Below are 21,324 nucleotides of genomic sequence, written 5' to 3' on the forward strand. Positions count from 1 at the left end.
GGTGGTAGGGAAATATAGGGACAGGTGGGGATGTGGTAGGAATATGGGATTAGTGTAGGATTAGTATAAATGGGTGGTTGATGGTCGGCACAGACTCGGTGGGCCGAAGGGCCTGTTTCAGTGCTGTATCTCTTAAAAAAAAAAAATACAAGTACCTCTTTAAAACAAAAATGTAAACTGGATTTTGTATCGTTTTACTTCAGACTTCAAGTTGCGTATTTTAATTAAAATTTTAAGTGACGCTGAAACAAGAAAGGAAAACTTCTCTCTCTAATTCTAAATTGAGTTATTTTTCCTTTACTTATGTTCAATAACATTTCACAGTACTACTGTCTTGTCATGTTTAGAAATTGCATTTACAGTTCGTGATAAATGATTCCTTAATGGGGAAAGATCTACTGTAGTTTTACTTAAATGCTTTGCTTTCTAGTCATGTCCATTAAACTCTTAATCTATATTGGTTCCCTTTTAACTCAGCAGTACTAATCAATAAACTTCTATTATTGATTTACAAATCAATTATAAGGTGGCTGTAAAATAAGCTAGTCAAATCAATTTTGCAACTTTTTTCCCAACAGAATCAACTTCACACATTCAATGACGTTTGTAATAATGAATCTTTGGTGTCAGACACTGAAACGTAAGTAATGATGTTTTTAACTTTTATTAGAGATGGCTCTTTAAGATCAGATGCGTATGTGGGGATAAAGAATTATAATGGTTTTCTAACCAATCTCCTTGAGACTTCTGAAAGAATACCAAAACTGGAGCACTGGGAAGATGGGAAAATAGGGAGAAGAAGGAAAACATTTTGTCTTAACCTATTCCCATTTTCTTCTGCCACACAGGTCAATTGCAAAAGAACTTGCAGACTGGCTAATTCATAATAGTGTTGTTGAACATATCTTTGGACCAAATTTGCACATTGAGGTTTGTCTGGAACATTGTTTCTACCAGCATCCCCCCACCCCCCCCACACACCCACCACCACTCCAAACAAGCTTGTAAAATCCGTTTCCACTCTGCTGAAATCTTTCATTGTTGATTTGCAGATCATCAAACAATGCCAAGTCATCCTGAACTTTCTGGCTGCTGAAGGAAGACTTAGCACACAACATATAGACTGTATTTGGGCAGCAGCACAGGTACTAATAAACAAAATTTGTAAGTTTGCAGACTTTTGGTGTTTAAAGCCATAAGGAGTAGTGTATAATGTAAATGCCCAAACAGTCACATTTTTTCACGTTTTTGAAGAAAAAGCTGAAATGACTTTTAGTGATTTTTCAGGAAAGTAATTCTGAATAAATTAATTTAAGTTTTAAAACTTAAATGTTGGATGGGACTATTGGACAAATGTCAATACATACTAAAAATTAATTTAAAATTTTTGTTTCATTAAAAGTTGGTCTTAATTTGTGTGTGCCAGTATAATTTAGGTAAAGGTTTTTCCCTTTAGACATATAAATACCGTGGCTACAAGAGCAGGTCAGAGGCCATGAATTCTGCGGTGATTAACTCGTCCCCTGATTCCCCAAAGCCTGTCCACCATCTACAGTGCACGAGTCAGGAGTGTGATGGAATACTCTCCACTTGCCTGGATGGGTGCAGCTCCAACAACACTCAAGAAGCTCGACACCATCCAGGTCAAAGCAGCCTGCTTGATTAGCACCCCATCCACAAACATTCACTCCCTCCACCACCGACGCACAGTGGCAGCAGTGTGTACCATCTATAAGATGCATTACAGCAATGCACCAAGGCTCCTTAGACAGCACCTTCCAAACTCGTGACCTCCACCAACTAGAAGGACAAGGGCAGCCAACTCATGGGAACACCACCACCTGCAAGTTCCCCTCCAAGCCGCACACCATCCTGACTTGGGACTATATCGCCGTTCGTTCACTGTCGCTGGGTCAAAATCCTGGAACTCCCTTCCTAACAGCACTGTGAGTGTACCTACCCCACCTGGTTCAAGAAGGCAGCTCACCACCACCTTCTCGAGGGCAATTAGGGATGGCCAGCAACACCCACATCCCATAAAAACTAATTTAAAAAAAAAAGGTTCCACGCTCGCGCACACTTATGTATGTACATGCATGTATTTATGCAAACACAAAGCAAAAAATATTGGAGCCTCTTTGGACTGTGTTCTGTGGTTTAAAGCTGACTCCATGTTGGTAACAGTTATGATTTTATTTGAGCAGAAGTGAAACTTGATGCATTATAGTATTTGAACAGAATTTTAAAAAGAATAATTGAGAATTATATTACCCATTACTGTCCTTTGGAAAGGAAGTGTGATCCATTTTCTGTACCTCCTAATGGCATATGTAACTGCATCTGTCTGGATTGGCACCTTTCCCGGCCCTTCTACACTGCAAATGACGCAAACCCACTAGAATATACCTGAGAAACAAATGACAAAGATCCAAATTTTCCATAAGCACATTCTACCCTATCTGGAGCCTGGCAAGGTCTGGCCAGCACAGGCCTTGGGCTTCCCTTATCTACTTCTTGGCTGTAGAACACTATTTTTCTGTTTCCGTGTTGTTGATGTAACACAGGGTCTTGATGACAATGAGTTCTCATGGTAATTAGAATCTAGTTTTTAACATGCCTTTCTCATTATAACCGAGGAGAAATAAGACTAAAGTAACTTAATTTAAACTATAAATTAGCAATCTTAAAATTATAGTCTAGCAAAGCTTAATACTGGAAATTAGTAAAAGGAATTTAGTTTGTTTCAGTGGCTCACATAAATTTCACTTTCCCACAGACAAGAATCAAATAAATAAGATTGAGACAGCTCTGAGCCTTTGTGCTGTTGCCTTTCATCTCTAGCAAAAATAATTGCAATTCTGCTGTACACAAGGATATTTGTTACGCACGTGCAGTCTGAATGCGTGGGGTTCTGCAGAATAGCAGTTTTAACAGAAAGCTTGGTGTCGTTTAACTCTTGCAATGCCTGATCCCTCAAAAGTCCATATCTTTTGCTGTGTATTTGGCTGCTCTCTCGGAGGAAATCAGCACCATTTTAGCAGCTCTGCAAGCTTAGACTGTTACTGTTTTGGATTCTTTTTTGAGTCACTTGTTCCCTTAAATCTATTTTAATTTGCTGTGTGTAGTAGAGTGTGCTCGGTTAACCCTTGATGTGTATTGTGAACACTCCTCAACCATTGGACGCTGTTCCTAGCCTTCGCTTCTTTCATGAAAGTCTCTACGTGCAATCTTTCATCTTCATGGGATGAAATGATTTAGATTATCTATATTTTCCTAGGTGGGTGATCAACCAGTATTGCCTCAAGAATTATGTACAGTGGGCATCGGGCCACAATGTTCAGTTGTATATTGGTATTTTTCTGAATGTGTTTTAGTTTTTTTTCCTGTTACTGTTAAGGGACTTGCTTGCCAGCAAACACGTTAAAAGCCTGTTCTATTATAATTCCTTATTACTGTTTGGGTTTAGAAAGGAATGCAGAACCTTCCCATTTTCTATCAATTCTATCTTCTTTTGGTCAATATCTTCATGCCCCTCGAGGTTTATTTTGGATCGTTTCTAATCAATGTCTTCTCGATCTGAGTTCAGATCAACTTTAAGGATTGGATCTAACTCTCGATATTTTCCTGGAACTATTCACTGTAGTTGTTTGTTTCCTTCTAATGTAGCACCAGTTCCAGAGGTGCAAAGATTGTCCCAGATTCAGAAAAATGGCTGTGAAATCCTCTGATTGAAGGGCTATCTTTAGTGATAATTGGAAGTTATCCTTTTTATTTTATTTTTTAAATTTGAGTTCCTCGATAACCTCAAATTTTAATCAAGTAAAATTTAATTGCACAATCATCTCAAATATCCCCATTCACTGACTTTTACTATTTAGATATGCACTATTGTAGTTTTTGACACATTTTTCCTTTTTTCTTCATCACAGTTGAAGCACTGTAGTCGGTACATCCATGATTTGTTCCCCTCCCTTATTAAGCACTTGGACCCTGTACCACTCCGTCACCTTCTTAATCTAGTATCTGCTCTTCACCCAAGTGTGCACACAGAACAGGTAAGACATCTGCATAGAGGTGCCTAGTATTTCTTTAATAGGCATGGATCTTTCTTTCTATATTCTCACTCTCTGGACCACTCGGGTGATTAGAATATCTTATGGCACCATGTGAGGAAAAACAGTGATGCCCTCCTGGTGCTTTGGGCAATATTTGTCCTTCAACCAACAGTGCCAGAAGATTATTATCTTGTCATTTATCTCACTTCTGTTTGTGCACAAAGTAGTCAGAATGTGGAACATTCTACCACAAGGAGTAGTTGAGGCAAATAACATGCATTTAAAGGGAAGCTGGAAAAGCGCAAGGGAGAAAGGAACAAAAGGTTATGCTGATAGGGTTAGATGAAGAGTGGCAGTGAGGAGGCTCATATGGAGCATAAATGCTGGCATAAAACATTTGGACCAAACGATCTGTCTCTATGCTGTATACCCGATTTAAGAATTGTCTTTCTTCCACACGTAATTTGTTCTCTCTCGCCAGAAGAGTGTTTGATGCCCTGGATGTAGGTGTGGGGGGAAGGTGCTACGGGAAGGACAGCAGTTGATGGAAGAGTGAACCAGAATGTCATGAAAGGGATGGTCACTTCAGTAAAGGGAAGGGATTAAGTGCTTGGTGGTATTATTGAGCTGGTGGAAATGGCTGAAGATAATCTGGTAAATGTGAAAGGCGACGCCAAGGGTGAATTCCATTATGATTGTGAAGTGGACTTGGGGACACAGGAAAAGGGTGAGAATAGAAACGTGGGAAATGGGATAGACGCAGCTGAGGTCTTGTGTCCAATGGCAAAGGGTAATCCTTGGGAGAAAAGAGAACATTTCAGAAACTCTACTGTGTAATGTGGTGTCATCAAAGCAAACTGGATGGAGAAAGTGGTGGATGGCGTTCGATTTAAGCGGGCTGCTTTGTCCCGAATGGTGTCGAGCTTCTTGAGTGCTGGAGCTGCATTCATCCAGTCAAGTGGAGAGTATTCCATCATACTCGTGACTTGTGCCTTGTAGGTAGTGGACAGGCTTTGGGGAGTCGGGAGGTAAGTTACCCGCCGCAGAATTCCTAGCCTCTGACCTGCTCTTGTAGCCACGGTAATTGCATTGGCTAGTCCATTTTAAGTTTCCGGTCAATGGTAACCCTCAGATGTTGATAGTAGGGGATTCAGCAATGGTAATGCCATTGAGTGTCATGGGGAGATGGTTAGATTCTCTCTTATTTGCGATGGTCATTGCCTGGCACTTGTGTGGCACGTATGTTACTTGCTATTTATCAGCCCAGGCCTGAATGTTGTCCAGGTCTTGCTGCACGTGGACACGAACTGCTTCAGTATCTGATGAGTCTTGAATGGTACTGAGCACTGCGTAGTCATCAACAAACATCCCCCCCTTCTGATCTTATGATGGAAAGAGTGTCATTGAAGCAACTGAAGATGGTTGGGCTGGGGAAATTACCCTGAGGAACTCCTGCAGTGATGTCTTGGGCTTAGATGTTTGGCTTCCAACAGTCATAGCCATCTTCTGTTGTGCTAGGTATGACTCCAACCATTGGAGAGTTTCCCTGCCAATTCTCATTCACTACAATTTTGTCAGGGCTCCTTGATGCCACACTCAGTCAAATGCTGCCTTGATGTGAATAGCAGCAACCATAAGGAGATTGCAGACTGATATAGATAGGTTGAGTGAGTGGGCAAAAATCTGGCAGATGGAGTATAATGTGGGAAAAAGTGAAGTTATTCACTTTGGCAGGAAGAATAAAAAAGCAGAGTATTACTTAAATGGAGAGTGACTGTAGAATTCCGAGGTGCATGAGTCACAAAAAGTGACAAAAATACTAGTTAGGCCACAGCTGGAGTACTGTGTACAGTTCTGGGCACTACACTATAGGAAGGATGTGATTGCTCTGGAGAGGGTGCAGAGGAGATTCACCAGGATGTTGCCTGGGCTGGAGCATTTCAGCAATGAAGAGAGACTGGATAAGCTTTATTACGAGAGGAATTGAAAATAAAAGTAAGGATGTTATGCTTCAGTTATACAGGGCATTGGTGAGACCACATCTCGAATACCGTGTGCAATTTTGGTCTCTTTTTATTTAAGGAAGGATGTAAATACATTGGAGGCGGTTCAGAAGAGGTTTACTAGATTGATAAGTGCAATGAGCGGGTTATCATATGGGGAAAGGTTGGACAGACTGGGCTTGTTTTCATGGAGTTTAGAAGAGTGAGGGGAGACTTGATTGAAGTATACAAGATCCTGAATGGTCTTGACAAGGTTGATGTAGAAAGGATGTTTCCTCTTGTGGGTGAGTCCAGAACTAAGGGGCACTGTTTTAAAATTAGGGGTCACCCTCTTGGGACAGAGATGAGGAGAAATCTTTTTGAGGGTTGTGCGACTTTGGAACTCAGAAGGTGGTGGAGGCAGGGTCATTGAATATTTTTAAGGCGGAGTTAGATAGATTCTTGTTTGGTAAGGGAATCAAAGGTTATTGGGGGTAGATGGGAGTGTGGAGTTCGAGACGCAAACAGATCAGTCATGATCTTATTGAATGACTGAGCAGGCTCGAGGGGCCGAATGGCCTACTTTTGCTCCGAATTCGTATGTTCATCTGTAACCCGCACCTCACCTCTGAAATTCAGGTCTTTTATCCATGTTTGGACCAAGGCTGTAACGAGGTCTGGAACCAAGTGGCCCTGGCGGAACTCAAACTGAGCCTCAGTGAACAGGTTATTTCTGTGTATGTTCTGCTTGATAACATTGTCGACAACGCCTTCCATCAATTTGCTGATGATCGTGAGTAGATGGATGGGGTGGTAATTGGCTGGATTGGATTTGTACTGCTTTTTGTGTACAAGACATACCTGGGCAATTTTCCACATTGTTGGGTAGTTGCCAGTGTTGTAGCTGTATTGGAACAGCTTGGCTAGGGCTGCAGCTAGTGCTGGAGCATGTCTTCAGTACTAAAGCTGGGATGTTGTTAGGACCTATAGCCTTTGCTGTATCCAGTTCCTTCAACCATTTCTTGATGTCCCGTCGAGTGAATCAAATAGGCTGAAGACTAGCATCTGTAATGCACGGGACCTCAGGAAGGGGCCGAGATGAAGCATCCACTCGGCACTTCTGGCTGAAGATGATTGCAAATGCATCAGCCTCGTCTTTGCACTCACATGCTGGGCTCCCCGATCATTCAGGATGGGGATGTTTGTGGGCTTCGTCCTCTGGTTAATTGTTTAATTGTCCACCACCATTTACGACTGGATGTGGCAAGACTCCAGAGTTTTGATCTGATCTGTTGGTTGTGGATCGCTTAGCTCTGTCTATCATTTGCTGCCGTTAGGCATGCATGTAGTCTTGTGTTGTAGCTTCACCAGGTTGACACCTCCATTTTTAGGTATGCCTGGTGCTGCTATGGTATGCTCTCCTGCACTCATTGAACCAGGGTTGGTGCCCTGGCTTGATGGTAATGGTGGCATGAGGTATATGCCGGGCTCTGAGATTACAGATTGTGGCTGAATACAACTCTCCTGCTGATGGCCCACTGCGCCTCATGAATACCCAGTTTTTATGCTGCTAGATCTGTTCTGAATCTATCCCATTTAGCACGGTGGTAGTGCCACACAACATGATGGATGGTATCCTCCATGTGACAACAGGACTTAGTTTCCACAAGGACTGTGCGGTGGTCACACCTGCCAATACTGTCGTCAACAGATGCATCTGTGTCTGGTAGAATGGTGAGGACGACATCAAGTAGGTTTTTCCCTCTTGTTGGTTCCTTCACCACTTCCACGGGCCCAGTCTGGCAGATATGTCCTTCAGGATTCGGCCAGTTCAGTCATTAGTGGTGCTACTGAACCACTGTTGGTGCTGGGCATTGAAGTCCCCCACCCAGAGTACATTCTGTGCCCTCTGTGCTTCTTCCAAGTGGTGCTCAATATGGAGACTTTCTGATTCATCAGCTGAGGGGTGGTGTTAGGTGGTAATCAGCTGGAGGTTTCCTTGTCCATGTTGCACCTGATGCCATGAGGCTTTGTGGGGTCCGGAGGCAATGTTGAGGACTCCTAGGACAACTCTGACTGTATACCAATGTGCTGCCACCTCTGGTGGGTGTGTCCTGCCGTTGGGCATACCCAGGAATGGTGATGGAGGAGTCCGAGACATTGGCTGTAAGGTATGATTTGTTGAGTATGACGATGTTAGTTTGTTGCTTGACTAGTCGTTGGGACAGCTGTTACAAGTTTGACACAAGCCCCCAGCTGTTAGTAAGGAGAACTTTGCAGGCTTGACTGGGCGGTGTGTGCTGCTGTTCTTTCTGGTGCCTCAGTTGATGCCAGGTGGTCTGTCTGGTTTTATTCCTCATTGACCCAAGCTGCATTAGAAAAGTCGATGAGTGGTTTGCTAAGCCATTTGATAGAGTAGTTAAGAGTCAACCACATTGCTGTGGGTCTGGAGTCACATGTAGTCCATACCAGGTAAGGACGGCAGATTTCCTTCCCGAAAGGGATTAGTGAACAAAATGGGTTTTTACGGCAATCTGGTAGTTTCATGGTCAGCATTACTTAGACTAGCTATTAATTCCAGATTTATTAATTAATTGAATTTAAGCGTTCCACCAACTTGTGTTCCCAGAACATTAGTCAATGACTCTGGAGTCCAGTAAAGTTACCACGACACCACTGTCCCATGGCTAATCCATCTGAAAAGTAACTGTTGATGTATGCTTTTGCAGTTATAAAATGGTGCCAAACAAATTAATCTTAATGTAACTCCTTGGTTGAATCAATGGCAATATTTATGGGTGCCTAAGTAAAATAAACCTGTCATTTGAATCTGCTAGTACTGAAATATGTCAGCTATCCTGATTATCTGGCAATGAACCATTCGTTTGTTTTAATCTTTTTCTAGTATTTATAGTATTTTGACTGGCCATGTTCATTTTTCACCCCATTTTAAACGTTTCTCAAAATCTGAACCAATTTCTTTTTTTTTTGATCAGGGATTGATGTACAACTGTGGTTCTTTGGTCTGCTGTATTTGCTTTCTCCATTATCTGCAGCTGGGACTAAAGTAATTGAGTAAAAGTATTCACTCAATACTCCATTTTTGACCTTGTTCACAGACCCTGTACTTGGCATCAATGCTTATTAAAGCCCTCTGGAATAATGCACTTGCTGCTAAGGCTCAACTATCCAAGCAGAGCTCATTTGCTTCTCTCCTTAATACAAACCTCCCAATGGGAAATAAGAAAGGTAAGTGCAGTGCTTGGAGAATGGAGCCACTCGTTATTTTAAGTAAGTGTTTATTATGTATAAAATGTCAGATTTTCTAAGCCTATATTCATTTACTAATTTGAGTAGAAGCTTGTATGAAAATAAGATTGTGCAAGAATTTAAGAACATAAAGAGGAGCAGGAGTAGACCATTTAGCCCCTCAAGACTTATCCGCTGTTCATGACTGAGAATGGGATCATGACTGATTCCCGACCTCAACTCCACTTTGCAGTCCGATCCCCATATCCCTTGATTCCCTGAGAGACCAAAAATCTATCTCAACCCTGAATATACTCAACGATGTATCATCCACAACTTTCTGGAATAGATAATTACCAAGATTCGCAACCCACTGAGTAAAGAAACTTCTAATTTCAGTCCTAAATGATCAACCCCTTATCCGAAGACTGTGCCTCCGTGTTCTAGATTTCCTAGTCTGGGGAAACAAGCGCTCGGTGTCTACCCTGTCGAGACCTTTCAGAATCTTGTATGAGATGTGATCTGATTGAAACATTCTTCCAAACTCCAAAGATTATAGGCCCAATTTACTCAGCCCCTCATCAAAAGACAACCCTCCCATCCCAGGAATGGATCTAGTGAACCTTCACTGTACTGCCTCCAAAGCAAGCATATCCTACTTTAGATATGGAGATGAAAACTACACACCGTATTCCAGGTGTGATCTCACCAAATCCCTATATAATTGTAGCAAGACTTCCTTTATTCTTGCACTCCAATCCTCTTGCAATAAAGACCAACTGCCATTTGTCTTCCTCATTGCTTGCTGTACCTGCATGCTAACTTTCTGTGTTCCTTGCACGAATATGCCAAAGTCTTTCTGAACATCAACATGTAGAAAATTCATGCCTTCAAAAAAAATTCTGTTTTTTTCTAATCTTACTACCAAAGTGAATAACCTCACACTTCCCCACATTATACTCTGTCTGACACCTTGTTGCCCACTCTCTTAACTGGTCTATATCTCTTTGCAGCCTCTGTGTCCTCCTCACAGCACTGAGCTTTATTGTCAGCAAACTTGGATACTTTGCTCCGTCTCTATGCATACATTATTAACATAGATTGTAAATAGCACAGGTCCTAGCACTGATCCTTGCGGCACTCCACCAGTAGTAGCCTACCAATTTGAGAATTCCCTACTCTCTGCTTGCTGTCTGTTTACCAATCCTCTATCCGTGCTAATGTAATACCCCCAACTCCATGATCCCTTAGCTTGCGTATTAACCTTTTGTGTGGCATCTTATCAATGCCATTTCAAAAATGCAAATATACTGCATCTACAGGCTTCCCTTTGTATGAGTACATCAAAGTCTTTTCGACTATCAACATTTAGAGGTTTCACGGCTTTTAAAACATATTCTGCTTTTCTATTCTTACGATCAAAGTGAATAATCTTACCCTTCCCCTCATTGGCACTCTCCTTTATCTGCCACACTCAAAAAACTTAATAAATTTTGAACTCTTTTTATTCTTGTCTATTTTCAGAAATGCCTACTAAGATTCTTGTAGAAGCTGGGAAAACTAAAGTAGCTTAAAAACTCAATGTTTTTTCAACAACTGTTCAATTGCCTGTTTCTGTTAATATGTTGACATTGTGCTCTAATTTAAACAATAGGTAATTGAAACCATTCTATCTTTGTGCGGAAGGCAGCTCATTATCCTGCACAAACATCTTGTGAATTATGCATACCAAGTTTAAAATTAGTTTTTCATCCAGGTTTTTTACTTGTTTTTGGGATGTGAGCACTGCTGGCAAGGCCAGCATTTGTTGCCCATCCCTGATTGCCCTAGAGAAGATGATGGTGTGCTGCCGCCTTGAACTGCTGCAGTCCCTGTGGTGAAGGTACTTCTCAGTGCTTTATTTTCAAGCCATTGAGTGGCTTGCTGCGCCATTTCAGAGGGAACCAGATGGGCTTTTACAAGAGTCTGGTAGCTTCATGATCATTATTAATGAGACTAGTATTTTCCAGATTTGTTGACTTAATTGAATTTAAATTCCCCCAGCTGCTGTGATGGGATTTGAACTCCTGTCTCTAGAGCATTAGTCCAAGCCTCTAGAGTACTCGTCCAGTAACATTATGACTATGCTGCCATCCCCCATAGAAATTATAAGCCACATTTTGTGTTCAAGTTCCTGTCCTTTTGCTGTACTGAAGCATGTCCTCCTTGCGTTAAGAACTACAATCATCCCATCCCACTAAAAAAAAATGTCCTTTTATGTTATTGACTATACAATACTTAAAAAATGATTGGACTACCCAACAGATTTGAAGGAAGCCTTTAGTTCTTAATTCTACTTTCTTAATATTACTGCTTGTCCTGATTCTTTTTGAAAGGGAACTGACAGGTTGAACTGAATCTGGTCAGATTCATTGTTGGAAATAGTGACCCTCATTTCATCAAGCAATTTTCCATGTTCCTGCTGTACTTCGAAGACCACACTGAAACATGAATGGTTTCAAAGTCTGCAGCAAATGAGTTGAATTATTTTTTTATTGGATTATGATCCTTTGATAAAGAAACTAATGTCATCTTGGGGCCTTTCTCATTCTGGGCCACCTTTCATGCATCAAATTGCTCCATTGTTCTTTTGAATCTTTTCATACATAGGGTATTTTTTAAAAAATATACATTTAGTGATTTCCAGTTCATTTGCTCTGAGCAAGAAGAACTGGGAATCAGCCCAGAACATTTTCCATGCAGTGGTTGGCTAATGCTTTTCACAGAGACAGTGCAACCACTAGTTATGAAAAAGGCAATAGTCAGTGTATGGATTTTAATAAGCATTCAGACACTGTTCTGAGTATTTATTAACTGCTTTTAATTTAAAAAAATTACAAAAATTTAACTTAGGATCCCCTGCAGCTAGTCCACAGAGCAGTGACAACAGTGATACTCATCATAGTGGAGGCAGCGACATTGAAATGGATGAGCAAATGATGAACAGGGCAAAGCGTGCACAACAGCGACTGTCCGATACAGAGGTAAGAAATTAAGATGCAAGTAAATTCAGTGGGAAAGGCAAAGTTGGCTGTGAGGCTTAGCTGATCGTGCTGGTATTATGCTTTGCTTGGTGACATAGTGAATAGATGATTGTTTTATTTAGGCTCAAGGCTCAACTGTATACTTTGATTCAGTAGATGGCAAGCTGAAATGACAAAAGCTTTGACCAGTATTGCTGTATTTAAGTTGTCTTGAAAGTTCAACTGGAGTTTAAAAAAAAATGAATACAGTTAATGCATTAAGCAATGAATGAAGTTTGTGTTTTTTTTCCTAGGAGTCTATGCAAGGAAGTTCTGATGAGACTGCTAATAGTGGTGAAGATGCCAGTAGTGGGCCTGGCAGTAGCAGTGGGCACAGTGACGGCTCTAGTAATGAAGTAAATTCAAGTCATGCCAGCCAGTCAGCTGGAAGTCCAGGAAGTGAAGTCCACTCGGAGGACATGGCAGATAGTGAAGCTCTCAAAGAAGAGGAAGATGATGAAGAGGAAGAGGGAGAACATAGCCTGCAAAACGAGAGCAGGAATCCTGAATTACGATCTCTCAGTGCAGAATCACAGTCAGGAATATGTATGTCAGAATCACCAAGTGGAGTAGAACGTGACCGGCCTAATAGTGGATCAGGCAGGGATATTTCATATAGCACTGATGCAGTTCCATCAGGGGAAAATCGAATCCGACTGCTGGATACTTGCTCACATCCTGAAGACTCTGAACATGACATGTCAGGGGAAATAAATACTGCACACATATCACAAGGTTCTCAGGACTCGTGTATCACACAAACAGGAGATTTTTTAGGAGAGGCAATTGGGAATGAAATATTTAACTGTAGGCGTTTCATTGGTCAGCAGCAGCATCATCATCATCATGATGGGTGAGTTTGTTCTGCTTTATTTTTGTTTTATTCTTGAATTGGTCGATGCATGTTCTGATTTAAAACTGATAAAATGTGGCATCTATAAGATAATTGGTATATTTCTGAAAGCCACTAGTGCAGTGGTAACAATTATTCCGGGGGTTCACAGACCTGAATTGGGAAGGTGACCAGTTCCTGGCTTGAGGCTTTGAACTGTATAATTCATGTAGTATTAGTAATCTGGTTATACCTAATTTGCCATGATAGTAACTTGTAAAAACTCTCATTTTCTTGAACTTTAAATAAATTTATACTTAAATATATCCTTTAGCTCTCTGTCACTTGTACAGGCACTGTTGTGCCCATCAATGTAGACTATCTAGCAACCTAAATACTTGGCATACTTCACCTGTTAAAAAAAAAAAAATTGAGGAATTTGGCATTTGTGAATATACTATGCTTACACACTCTGGTGTTGTGACTTTCGATTTGAGTAAAGAAATTGGAGCTGTCCATACTATGTAATGCTGGAATAAATATAGCTCTGTTGGATATCTGAATTAAATTTTATATATTTGTATACTATGCAGGGGAAGGTCATAATCCAGCAGAGAAATTCTGTCGGAGTCCTTGCTATTTTAACATAAATTTCTGAGGCCAGATGTGTCTTGTTGCTTACTGACAGTTAGCGCTTTACCCTTTTATAGTGTAAATTTTACTCTGCTTGCTTTCAAATTCTGATATTTCATGCAAGCAAGACGTTTTGACCTCTTACAAGGTACAGAAATAACGTAAAAGCAGATGGAACTTTAGAAATGTAGTAATGCCTTTAATTCGCATTCAGGTTGTAACAATAAAAATTCCGGCAAGAAGTTAAATCTGGCAGCAATTTTGGATACCCAGTCAAATATTGGCTGCACTAATAAAAATATACTGTCTTGCTGTGCAAGAATAAGGTATTTTGTGAATGAAGAAGAATTTAATATCCTATAATTAGTCTGGATGAAGATATAAAATGGAAGTGAAGTCTGACTTTAGAAAACCATTATGTTTTGGTGAAACAAATTGTTACAAAATCAAAGCTACCAATCATAAAAGGGTAAACCTGTCTAAAGAACAGATCTGAGAACTTCAAAAATGTGAAAAGGTAGTTAGATTGACAACCTCAAATGGATAGCAAGAGGCAAGTAAAATGGAATATAGTCCAAAGCACAATGTGCACGATCTGGCTGCATGGTTGTTTGGCAGTTCCATCTATTTCATGAGGGAGAACGTGCATGAGTTTCAAGAGAATGGTAAGTGTGATACATAGTCCTTTATTTTCCTAAATGCCAAACAAGTATTTTGAATGCTCTGTTAATCTAATTAAATGTTAAGTTTGAGAAGTCATTTATTAATTACTTTTAATGATTTGACACCCGTGTTGACCTTGGTTCAGTAGTAGCACTCTTAGGCAAGAGTCAAAAGATTGTGGATTCATACCACATTCAAGAGACTTGAGTACATCATCTAGGCTGCCACTTCATTGTGGTATTGAGGGAAGTGATGTCTTTCGGATGAGACGTTAAACTGAGGCTGCCCTTGCCTGCTCAGGTGGATATAAAAGATCCTGCACTATTTGGGGGTGGGGGTTGTGGAAGGAAAGGCAGCAGTTGAGTTCTCCTGGTGGCCTGGCCAACATTTATTCCTCAAGCAACATCATTAAAACAGATTGTCTAGTCATTTTTCTCTTGGGTGTTTGTGGGATCTTGTGTGCAAAATGGCTGCTGCTTTTGCCTACACTTCAAAAGTACTTCATTGGTTGTGAAGCATTTTAACAGTCTGAGGACTTGAAGGCTGGCATATAAACGTAAGCTTGTTCATTGTACATGTTCCTTAGCTACACTTAAGCTGCAGAAATTATGCAATTTGCAGCAGCTCTTCTAAATTTCCCATGTATGTTCCATCTAGAATGATTTCCTTGTTTCCATAGATGTGTTGTCTTAGTTTTGCTGCATCTGTCCAGAGGCTATAATGCTCTTGGAGAACAACAGTGATAGGGCAGAGGAGGGTGTCAAATATTTTGGTTGAAGGGGAAGCATCAACATTCACTGTAAACCTTGATTAAAAACAAGTGCTGTAAAGCCATCAAGTTGCAGAACATCAATCCTTAAAACTGGGAGTGCTTTATTTTTTCCAATTGAATTTTTCCTCCTTTGTTGGCAGTTGCCGTACTGGAGCTTTTGCATTATTATAAGTAAGGGGTCCGAGGAGTTTCCATGAAAAAAGGAAAAACAGATGTGTCTCATGCCTACCCACAGCCTGCCTAGAAACTACTTAACTGACCCAGGCACAAGTTACTTGGGCATGTGTGAAGATTCTCTGTCTGAGTAGGGAGACTGTTCCTGAGGCTGATGCACAGCTAGTGCTATGATCCCTGTGGAGATCAATGTCTTGGTATACTTGTCCATAGATCACTGAAGGCAGCAGCACAGGTAGCTAAGGTGGTTAGGAAGGTATATAGGATACTTGCCTCTATCAGTCGAGGCATAGAACATGAGCAGGGAGGTTATGATGCAGCTGTATAAAATGCTAGTTAGGCCACAGCTGGAAAACTCTGTACAGTTCTGGGCACCACAGGATGTGATTGCACTGGAGAGGGTGCAGAGGAGATTCACCAGGATGTTGCCTGGGATGGAGCATTTCAGCTATGAAGGGAGACTGAAGAGGCTAGGGTTGTTTTCCTTTGAGCAGAGAAGTTTGAGGGGGGACCTGATTGAGGTATACAAAATTATGAGGAGCATTGAGGAAGTATTTAGATGAGCACTTGAAACGCCATAACATACAAGACTACGGGCCAAATGCTGGAAAATGGGATTAGAATAGTTAGGTGCTTGATGGTCGGCACGGACATGAGGGCCGAAGGGCCTGTTTCTGTGCTGTATAACTCTATGACTCTATAAACGAAAAGAATCAAATCCACTGACTGACATCAATTGAGGAAACAAAAACCAATGGACAAGATTTCATTTTTATAAATTTTATTTCAACGCTCAAACTAAATCCAACATAAATTAAACATGAATTAACAGATAAATCATGGTCGATATATATATCTTACAGGTTACACGTTAATTATTAGATGCAACAGAGATGGTCCTTGAGAATCCTCTAAGCAGTCCCATCAGCATAATGGTGCTGAACAGTCCCAAAGTACATCAAAATCAAGAACTTCCTCGGGTACTTCTCCAAGTCCTGTCCTCCAGGGTGCGGATATGAAGATAATAACCTGTCGTTAGTGATTTCTTTTATTCGTTTTATGGGATGTGGGTGTTGTTGGCAAGGCCAGCATTTGTTGCCCATCGTGGTGGTGAGCTGCCTTTTTGAATCATTGCAGTCCATCTGGTGCAGGTGCACCCACAGTGCTACTAGTGAGGGAGTTCCAGGATTTGGATCCAGTGACAGTGAAGGAACTGCAATATATTTCCAAGTCAGGATGGTGTGTGGGTTGGAGAGGAATTTGCAGTGAGTGGTGTTCCCAAGCATCTGCTGCCCTTGTCCTCCTTGATGGAAGAGGTCACTGGTTTGAAAGGTGTTGTCGAAGGAGGTGTGGTGAGTTGCTGCAGTGCATCTTGTATATGGTACACACTGCTGCCACTGTGTGTCGGTGGTGAACAGAGTGAATATTTAAGGTGGTGGATGGGGTGCCGATCAAGCGAACTGTTAGTGGGGATTCAATGATGATGCTGTTGAATGTCAAAGGGAGATGGGTAGGTTCTCTTGTTGGAGAAGGTCGTTGCCTGTCACTTGTGTGGCGCAAATGTTACTTGCCACTTAGACCCCCAAGTCTGAATGTTGTCCAGGTCTTGCTGCATATGGACTACTTCAGTATCTGAGGAGTTGTGAATGGTACTGAACATCGTACAATCGTCAGCGAACATCCCCACTTCTGACCTTTATGATGGAGGAAAGGTCATTGGTGAAGCGGCTGAAGATGGTTGAGCCTAGGACACTTTCCTGAGGAGCTCCTGCAACAATCTCCTGGGGCTGAGATGATTGGCCTCCCACAACCACAACGATCTTGCTTTGTGCTAGGTGTGACCCCAACCAGTGGAGAGTTTTCTGTGCAGAACGCTTACAGCATCAGTGAGCAGGTTGTTGCTGCTAAACTGGCGCTTGATAACACTGTCAATGACACTTTCCATGACTTTGCTGCTGATCGAGAGTAGACTGATGGGGCGGTAATTGGCCAGATTGGATTTGTCCTGCTTTTTGTGCACAGGACATACATGGGCAATTTTCCACATAGCCGGGTAGATGCCAGTGTTGTAGCTGTATTGGAACAGCTTGGCTAGGGGCGGGGCTAGTTCTGCAGCAGAGGTCTTCAGTACTACAGACGGGATGTTGTCAGGACCCCTAGTCTTTGCAGTAAACAGTGCCTTTAGCCGTTTCTTGATATTATGAGGAGTTAATCGAATTGGCTGAAGACTGGCATTTGTAATGCTGGGGACTTCGGGAGGTGTCCGAGATGGATCATTCCCTAGCCCCTTCTGGCTGAAGGTGGTTGGAAATGCTTCAGCTTTATCTTTTGCACTGATTGAGGATGGGGATATTTGTGGAGCCTCCTTCTCCTGTTAGTTATTTAATTGTCCACCGCCATTTGCGACTGGATGTGGCAGGACTGCAGAGCTTTGAAATACTCTGCTGGTTGTGGGATCACTTAGCTGAGACTATTGAATGCTGCTTCCACTGTTTGACATGCAAGTAGTCATGTGCTGTAGCTTCACCAGATCAAAACCTCATTTTTAGGTATGCCTGGTGCTACTCCTGGCATGCTCTCCTGCACACCTTTTATTGAACCAGGGTTGATTCCTTTGCTTGTTGGTAATGTTAAATTGAGGGATATGACTGGTCTTGAGGTTACAATTTGTGGTTGAATACAGTTCTGCTGCTGATGGTCCACAGCGCTTCATGGATGCACAGTTTTGAGTTGTCAGATCTATTCTGAATATATCCCAATTAGCATGGTGGTAATGTCACATAACCCGATGGAGGATATCCTTAGTGTGAAGATGGGACTTCGTTTTCACGAGGATTGTGCAGTGGTTACTCCTACCAATACTATCATGGACAGATGCATTTGCAACAGATAGATTGAGAACAAGGTATTGTAGGTTTTTCCCTCTTGGTTCCCTCACCATCTGCTGCAGGCCCAATCTGGCAGATATGTCCTTCAGGACTCTGTCATTTCGGTCAGTAGTGGTGCTACTGAGCCAGTCTCAGTGATGGACATTAAAGGTCCCCGCCCAGAGTACATTCTGTGCCCTTGCGCCCTCAGTGCTTCTTCCAAGTGGTGTTCAACATGGAGGAGCACTGATTCATCAGCTGAGGGAGGGTGGTAGGTGTTAATTGACAGGAGGTTTCCGTGACCATATTTGACCTGATGCTATGCGACTTCATGCAGTCCAGAGTCAATGTTGAAGACTCCCTGGGCTACTCCCTCCTGACTGTATACCACTGTGCTGCCACCTCTGGCGGATCATATACGCAGGAATAGTGATGGTCGTGTTTGGGACATGGATGCAAGGTATGTTTCAGCGAGTATGACTGTCAGGCTGTTGCTTGATAAGACTGTGGGACAGCTCTCCCAATTTTGGCGCAAATCCCCGGATGTTAGTAAGGAGGACTTTGCAGGGTCGACAGGGCTAGGTTTGCCATTTGTCATTTCCAGTGCCGAGGTCGATGCCGGGTGTTCCATCCAGTTTCCGGTGATGCAATTTTCCCTTTAACAGTTCAGTCTCATTGCCTCTCGAACTTCATCGGCCTTTCCCACACCTTCCTGACACTGATGACTCTAAGACACCTAAGACAGCTGCCAGCAGCTCCCAGCTTCTCTCTTTTTAAAACAGCTGGCTGTTTTTGCTTCCACTCATTGCCGAGTATTCTTTTCAACTGAAACTTGAGCTCTGGTTACACCTCTGATTGTAAGACTCTGTTTTAAACTGGTTAGGACCAGTTATTGTCTTTCCTAGACCCCTCTGGAGCTTTCAGTTTCATTTCTAGTAAATGTCTGAGAAAAATAAAACACAAACTTTGAATCCAAAGTCATGGCACCTGACAGTACATTCAACAGGTCAGCTGTATAGAGTGCAGCCTGCACATTAAGACTCCATCGCACTCAGCCAATTCACTTGTTAACGTTGAGGACTTTAAACTAAAAGCAGTACTGCAACCCTCACATTAACATCCTTATCTCTGTTCTTTACACACTATCATGCTAGGTTGAATCTTCCTATCTTCGCTATCACCCTTGTGTTTGCCTCCAACACCAATATTCATTTGTCCTTTCTAGCAAAAAATCTAAACAAAATATGCCAGAAGTGATTCATTTGCCTATTGCAGATGTGTATCCTAGCTGTAAAGGGATGAGCTGAATAACCACGTTTCATGTTGAAATTCATGATTCCTAGCCTTGTCTAAGTCCATTACCTGACCACTGTTCAGTTGTAGGCGCCTTTTCCTATATTTGCTGAGTGCATGCAATGAGACACAACGGACATTTTCTTCCTCAGAACATTGGGCACTCATTTGTCCAAATGTTCTAGGAGACTCCTGTTTTGACTTGCATCGTGCCTTTTCAGATACTTTTCATGAAGTTTTGGATATATTGAAAAAATTGACACAAGCTAATAAAAGATGGTGCTGCTGTGCTGTCAAAGATATGGCTCAGGACATAATCTTCTAATGCTACTTTTATGGTGCCAAAATTATTGTAGGTTTTCACCCATTCTGAATCTCCAGAGTTTGGACAAATTACTGCAAAGTCATAGTTGGTCCTGCTTTCATTTATTATTTCACCCAGAAGTATTTTGGATTTCTGGGGTTCTGGCCAATTAATACTTTCTTCTCCCAAGTTCCAAATGATTTGACTTGACCTATATTGGTGACAGTGAATATATATTTTATTCAGTATAAGCAAGCATTGATATATTACAGTATCTGAGCAGTAGTTAACGAGATGCAATCATGAGTTATGTTACACGTTATCGTCCTCTCCAAGTCGACGGCCGCTGATCCATGTGCCCAGTGCCTTCCTCCATTTTGTTGTGACATATGTGGGACACCTCCATCAGCCTATTGTTTTCCTTGGCTACCTCTGGTGGATGGTGCCTCTGAAATGGCCCAGCAAGCCACGCGGTTGTATCTAACCGCTACAAAGTCAATAAAGAACGAAACCGGACAGACTACCCGGCATCGACCTAGGCACTGGAAACGACAACGGCAAACCCAGCCCTGTCGACCTTGCAAAGTCCTCCTTACTAACATCTGGGGGCTTGTGCCAACGTTGGGAGAGCTGTCCCACATACTAGTCAAGCAACAGCCTGATGTAGGTAGGCATACTCATGGAATCCACTGGCAGGACAGACCCAGCAGAGGCGGCGGCACAGTGGTGTACAATCGGGAGGGAGTTGCCCTGGGAGTGCTCAACATCGAATCCGTGCCTCATGAAGTCTCATGGCATCAGGTCAAACATGGACAAGGAAACCTTCTGCTGATCAACGCCTACTGCCCTCCCTCAACTGATGAATCAGTACTCCTACATGTTGAACACCACTTGGAGGAAGCACTGAGGATGGCAAGGGCACAGAATGTACTCTGGGTGGGGGACTTGAATGTCCATTACCAAAATTGTATCAATTTTGCTGCTGGCCGAGTCCGAAAGGACATAACTGCTAGACTGGGTCTGCGGCAGGTTGGTTCCCTCACCACAAGAGGGGAAAACATTCTTGACCTGGTCTTCACCAATCTGCCTTCCGCAGATACATCTGTCCATGACCGTATTGGTAAGAGTGATCACCGCACAGTCCTTGTGGAGACGAAGTCCCGCCTTCACATTGAGGATAGCCTTCATCGTGTTGTGTGGCACTACCACCATGCTAAATGGGATAGATTTCGAACAGATATAGCAATGCAAAACTGGGCATCCATGAGGTGCTGTGGGCCATTAGCAGCAGCAGAATTGTACTCAACCACAATCTGTAACCTCCTGGCCTGGCATATCCCCCACTCTATCATGGCCATCCAGCTGGGGGACCAACCCTGGTTCAATGTAGAGTGCAGGAGGGCATGCCAGGAGCAGCACCAGGCATACCTCAAAATGA

General features: G+C 42.3%; 1 protein-coding gene across 6 annotated transcripts in view; it reads left to right on the forward strand.

Annotated features, from left to right (window-relative positions):
* The window catches only part of usp34 (ubiquitin specific peptidase 34), a 405,374-nt gene that overhangs the window by 63,606 nt on the left and 320,444 nt on the right, over positions 1–21,324 (forward strand). For 5 of the 6 annotated variants that reach the window (XM_068044870.1, XM_068044865.1, XM_068044869.1 and 2 more), the window contains exons 8-14: positions 579–640; positions 849–930; positions 1,053–1,145; positions 3,930–4,055; positions 9,157–9,286; positions 12,179–12,309; positions 12,603–13,201. In XM_068044870.1, the coding sequence (XP_067900971.1) occupies positions 579–640; positions 849–930; positions 1,053–1,145; positions 3,930–4,055; positions 9,157–9,286; positions 12,179–12,309; positions 12,603–13,201 (1,223 nt within the window). The remainder of the gene's footprint in view (positions 1–578; positions 641–848; positions 931–1,052; positions 1,146–3,929; positions 4,056–9,156; positions 9,287–12,178; positions 12,310–12,602; positions 13,202–21,324) is intronic. The other variant, XM_068044867.1, reaches the window with a different exon arrangement.

Source organism: Heterodontus francisci, chromosome 13 (genome assembly GCF_036365525.1).
Source record: "Heterodontus francisci isolate sHetFra1 chromosome 13, sHetFra1.hap1, whole genome shotgun sequence".
Taxonomy (NCBI): Eukaryota; Metazoa; Chordata; class Chondrichthyes; order Heterodontiformes; family Heterodontidae; genus Heterodontus; species Heterodontus francisci.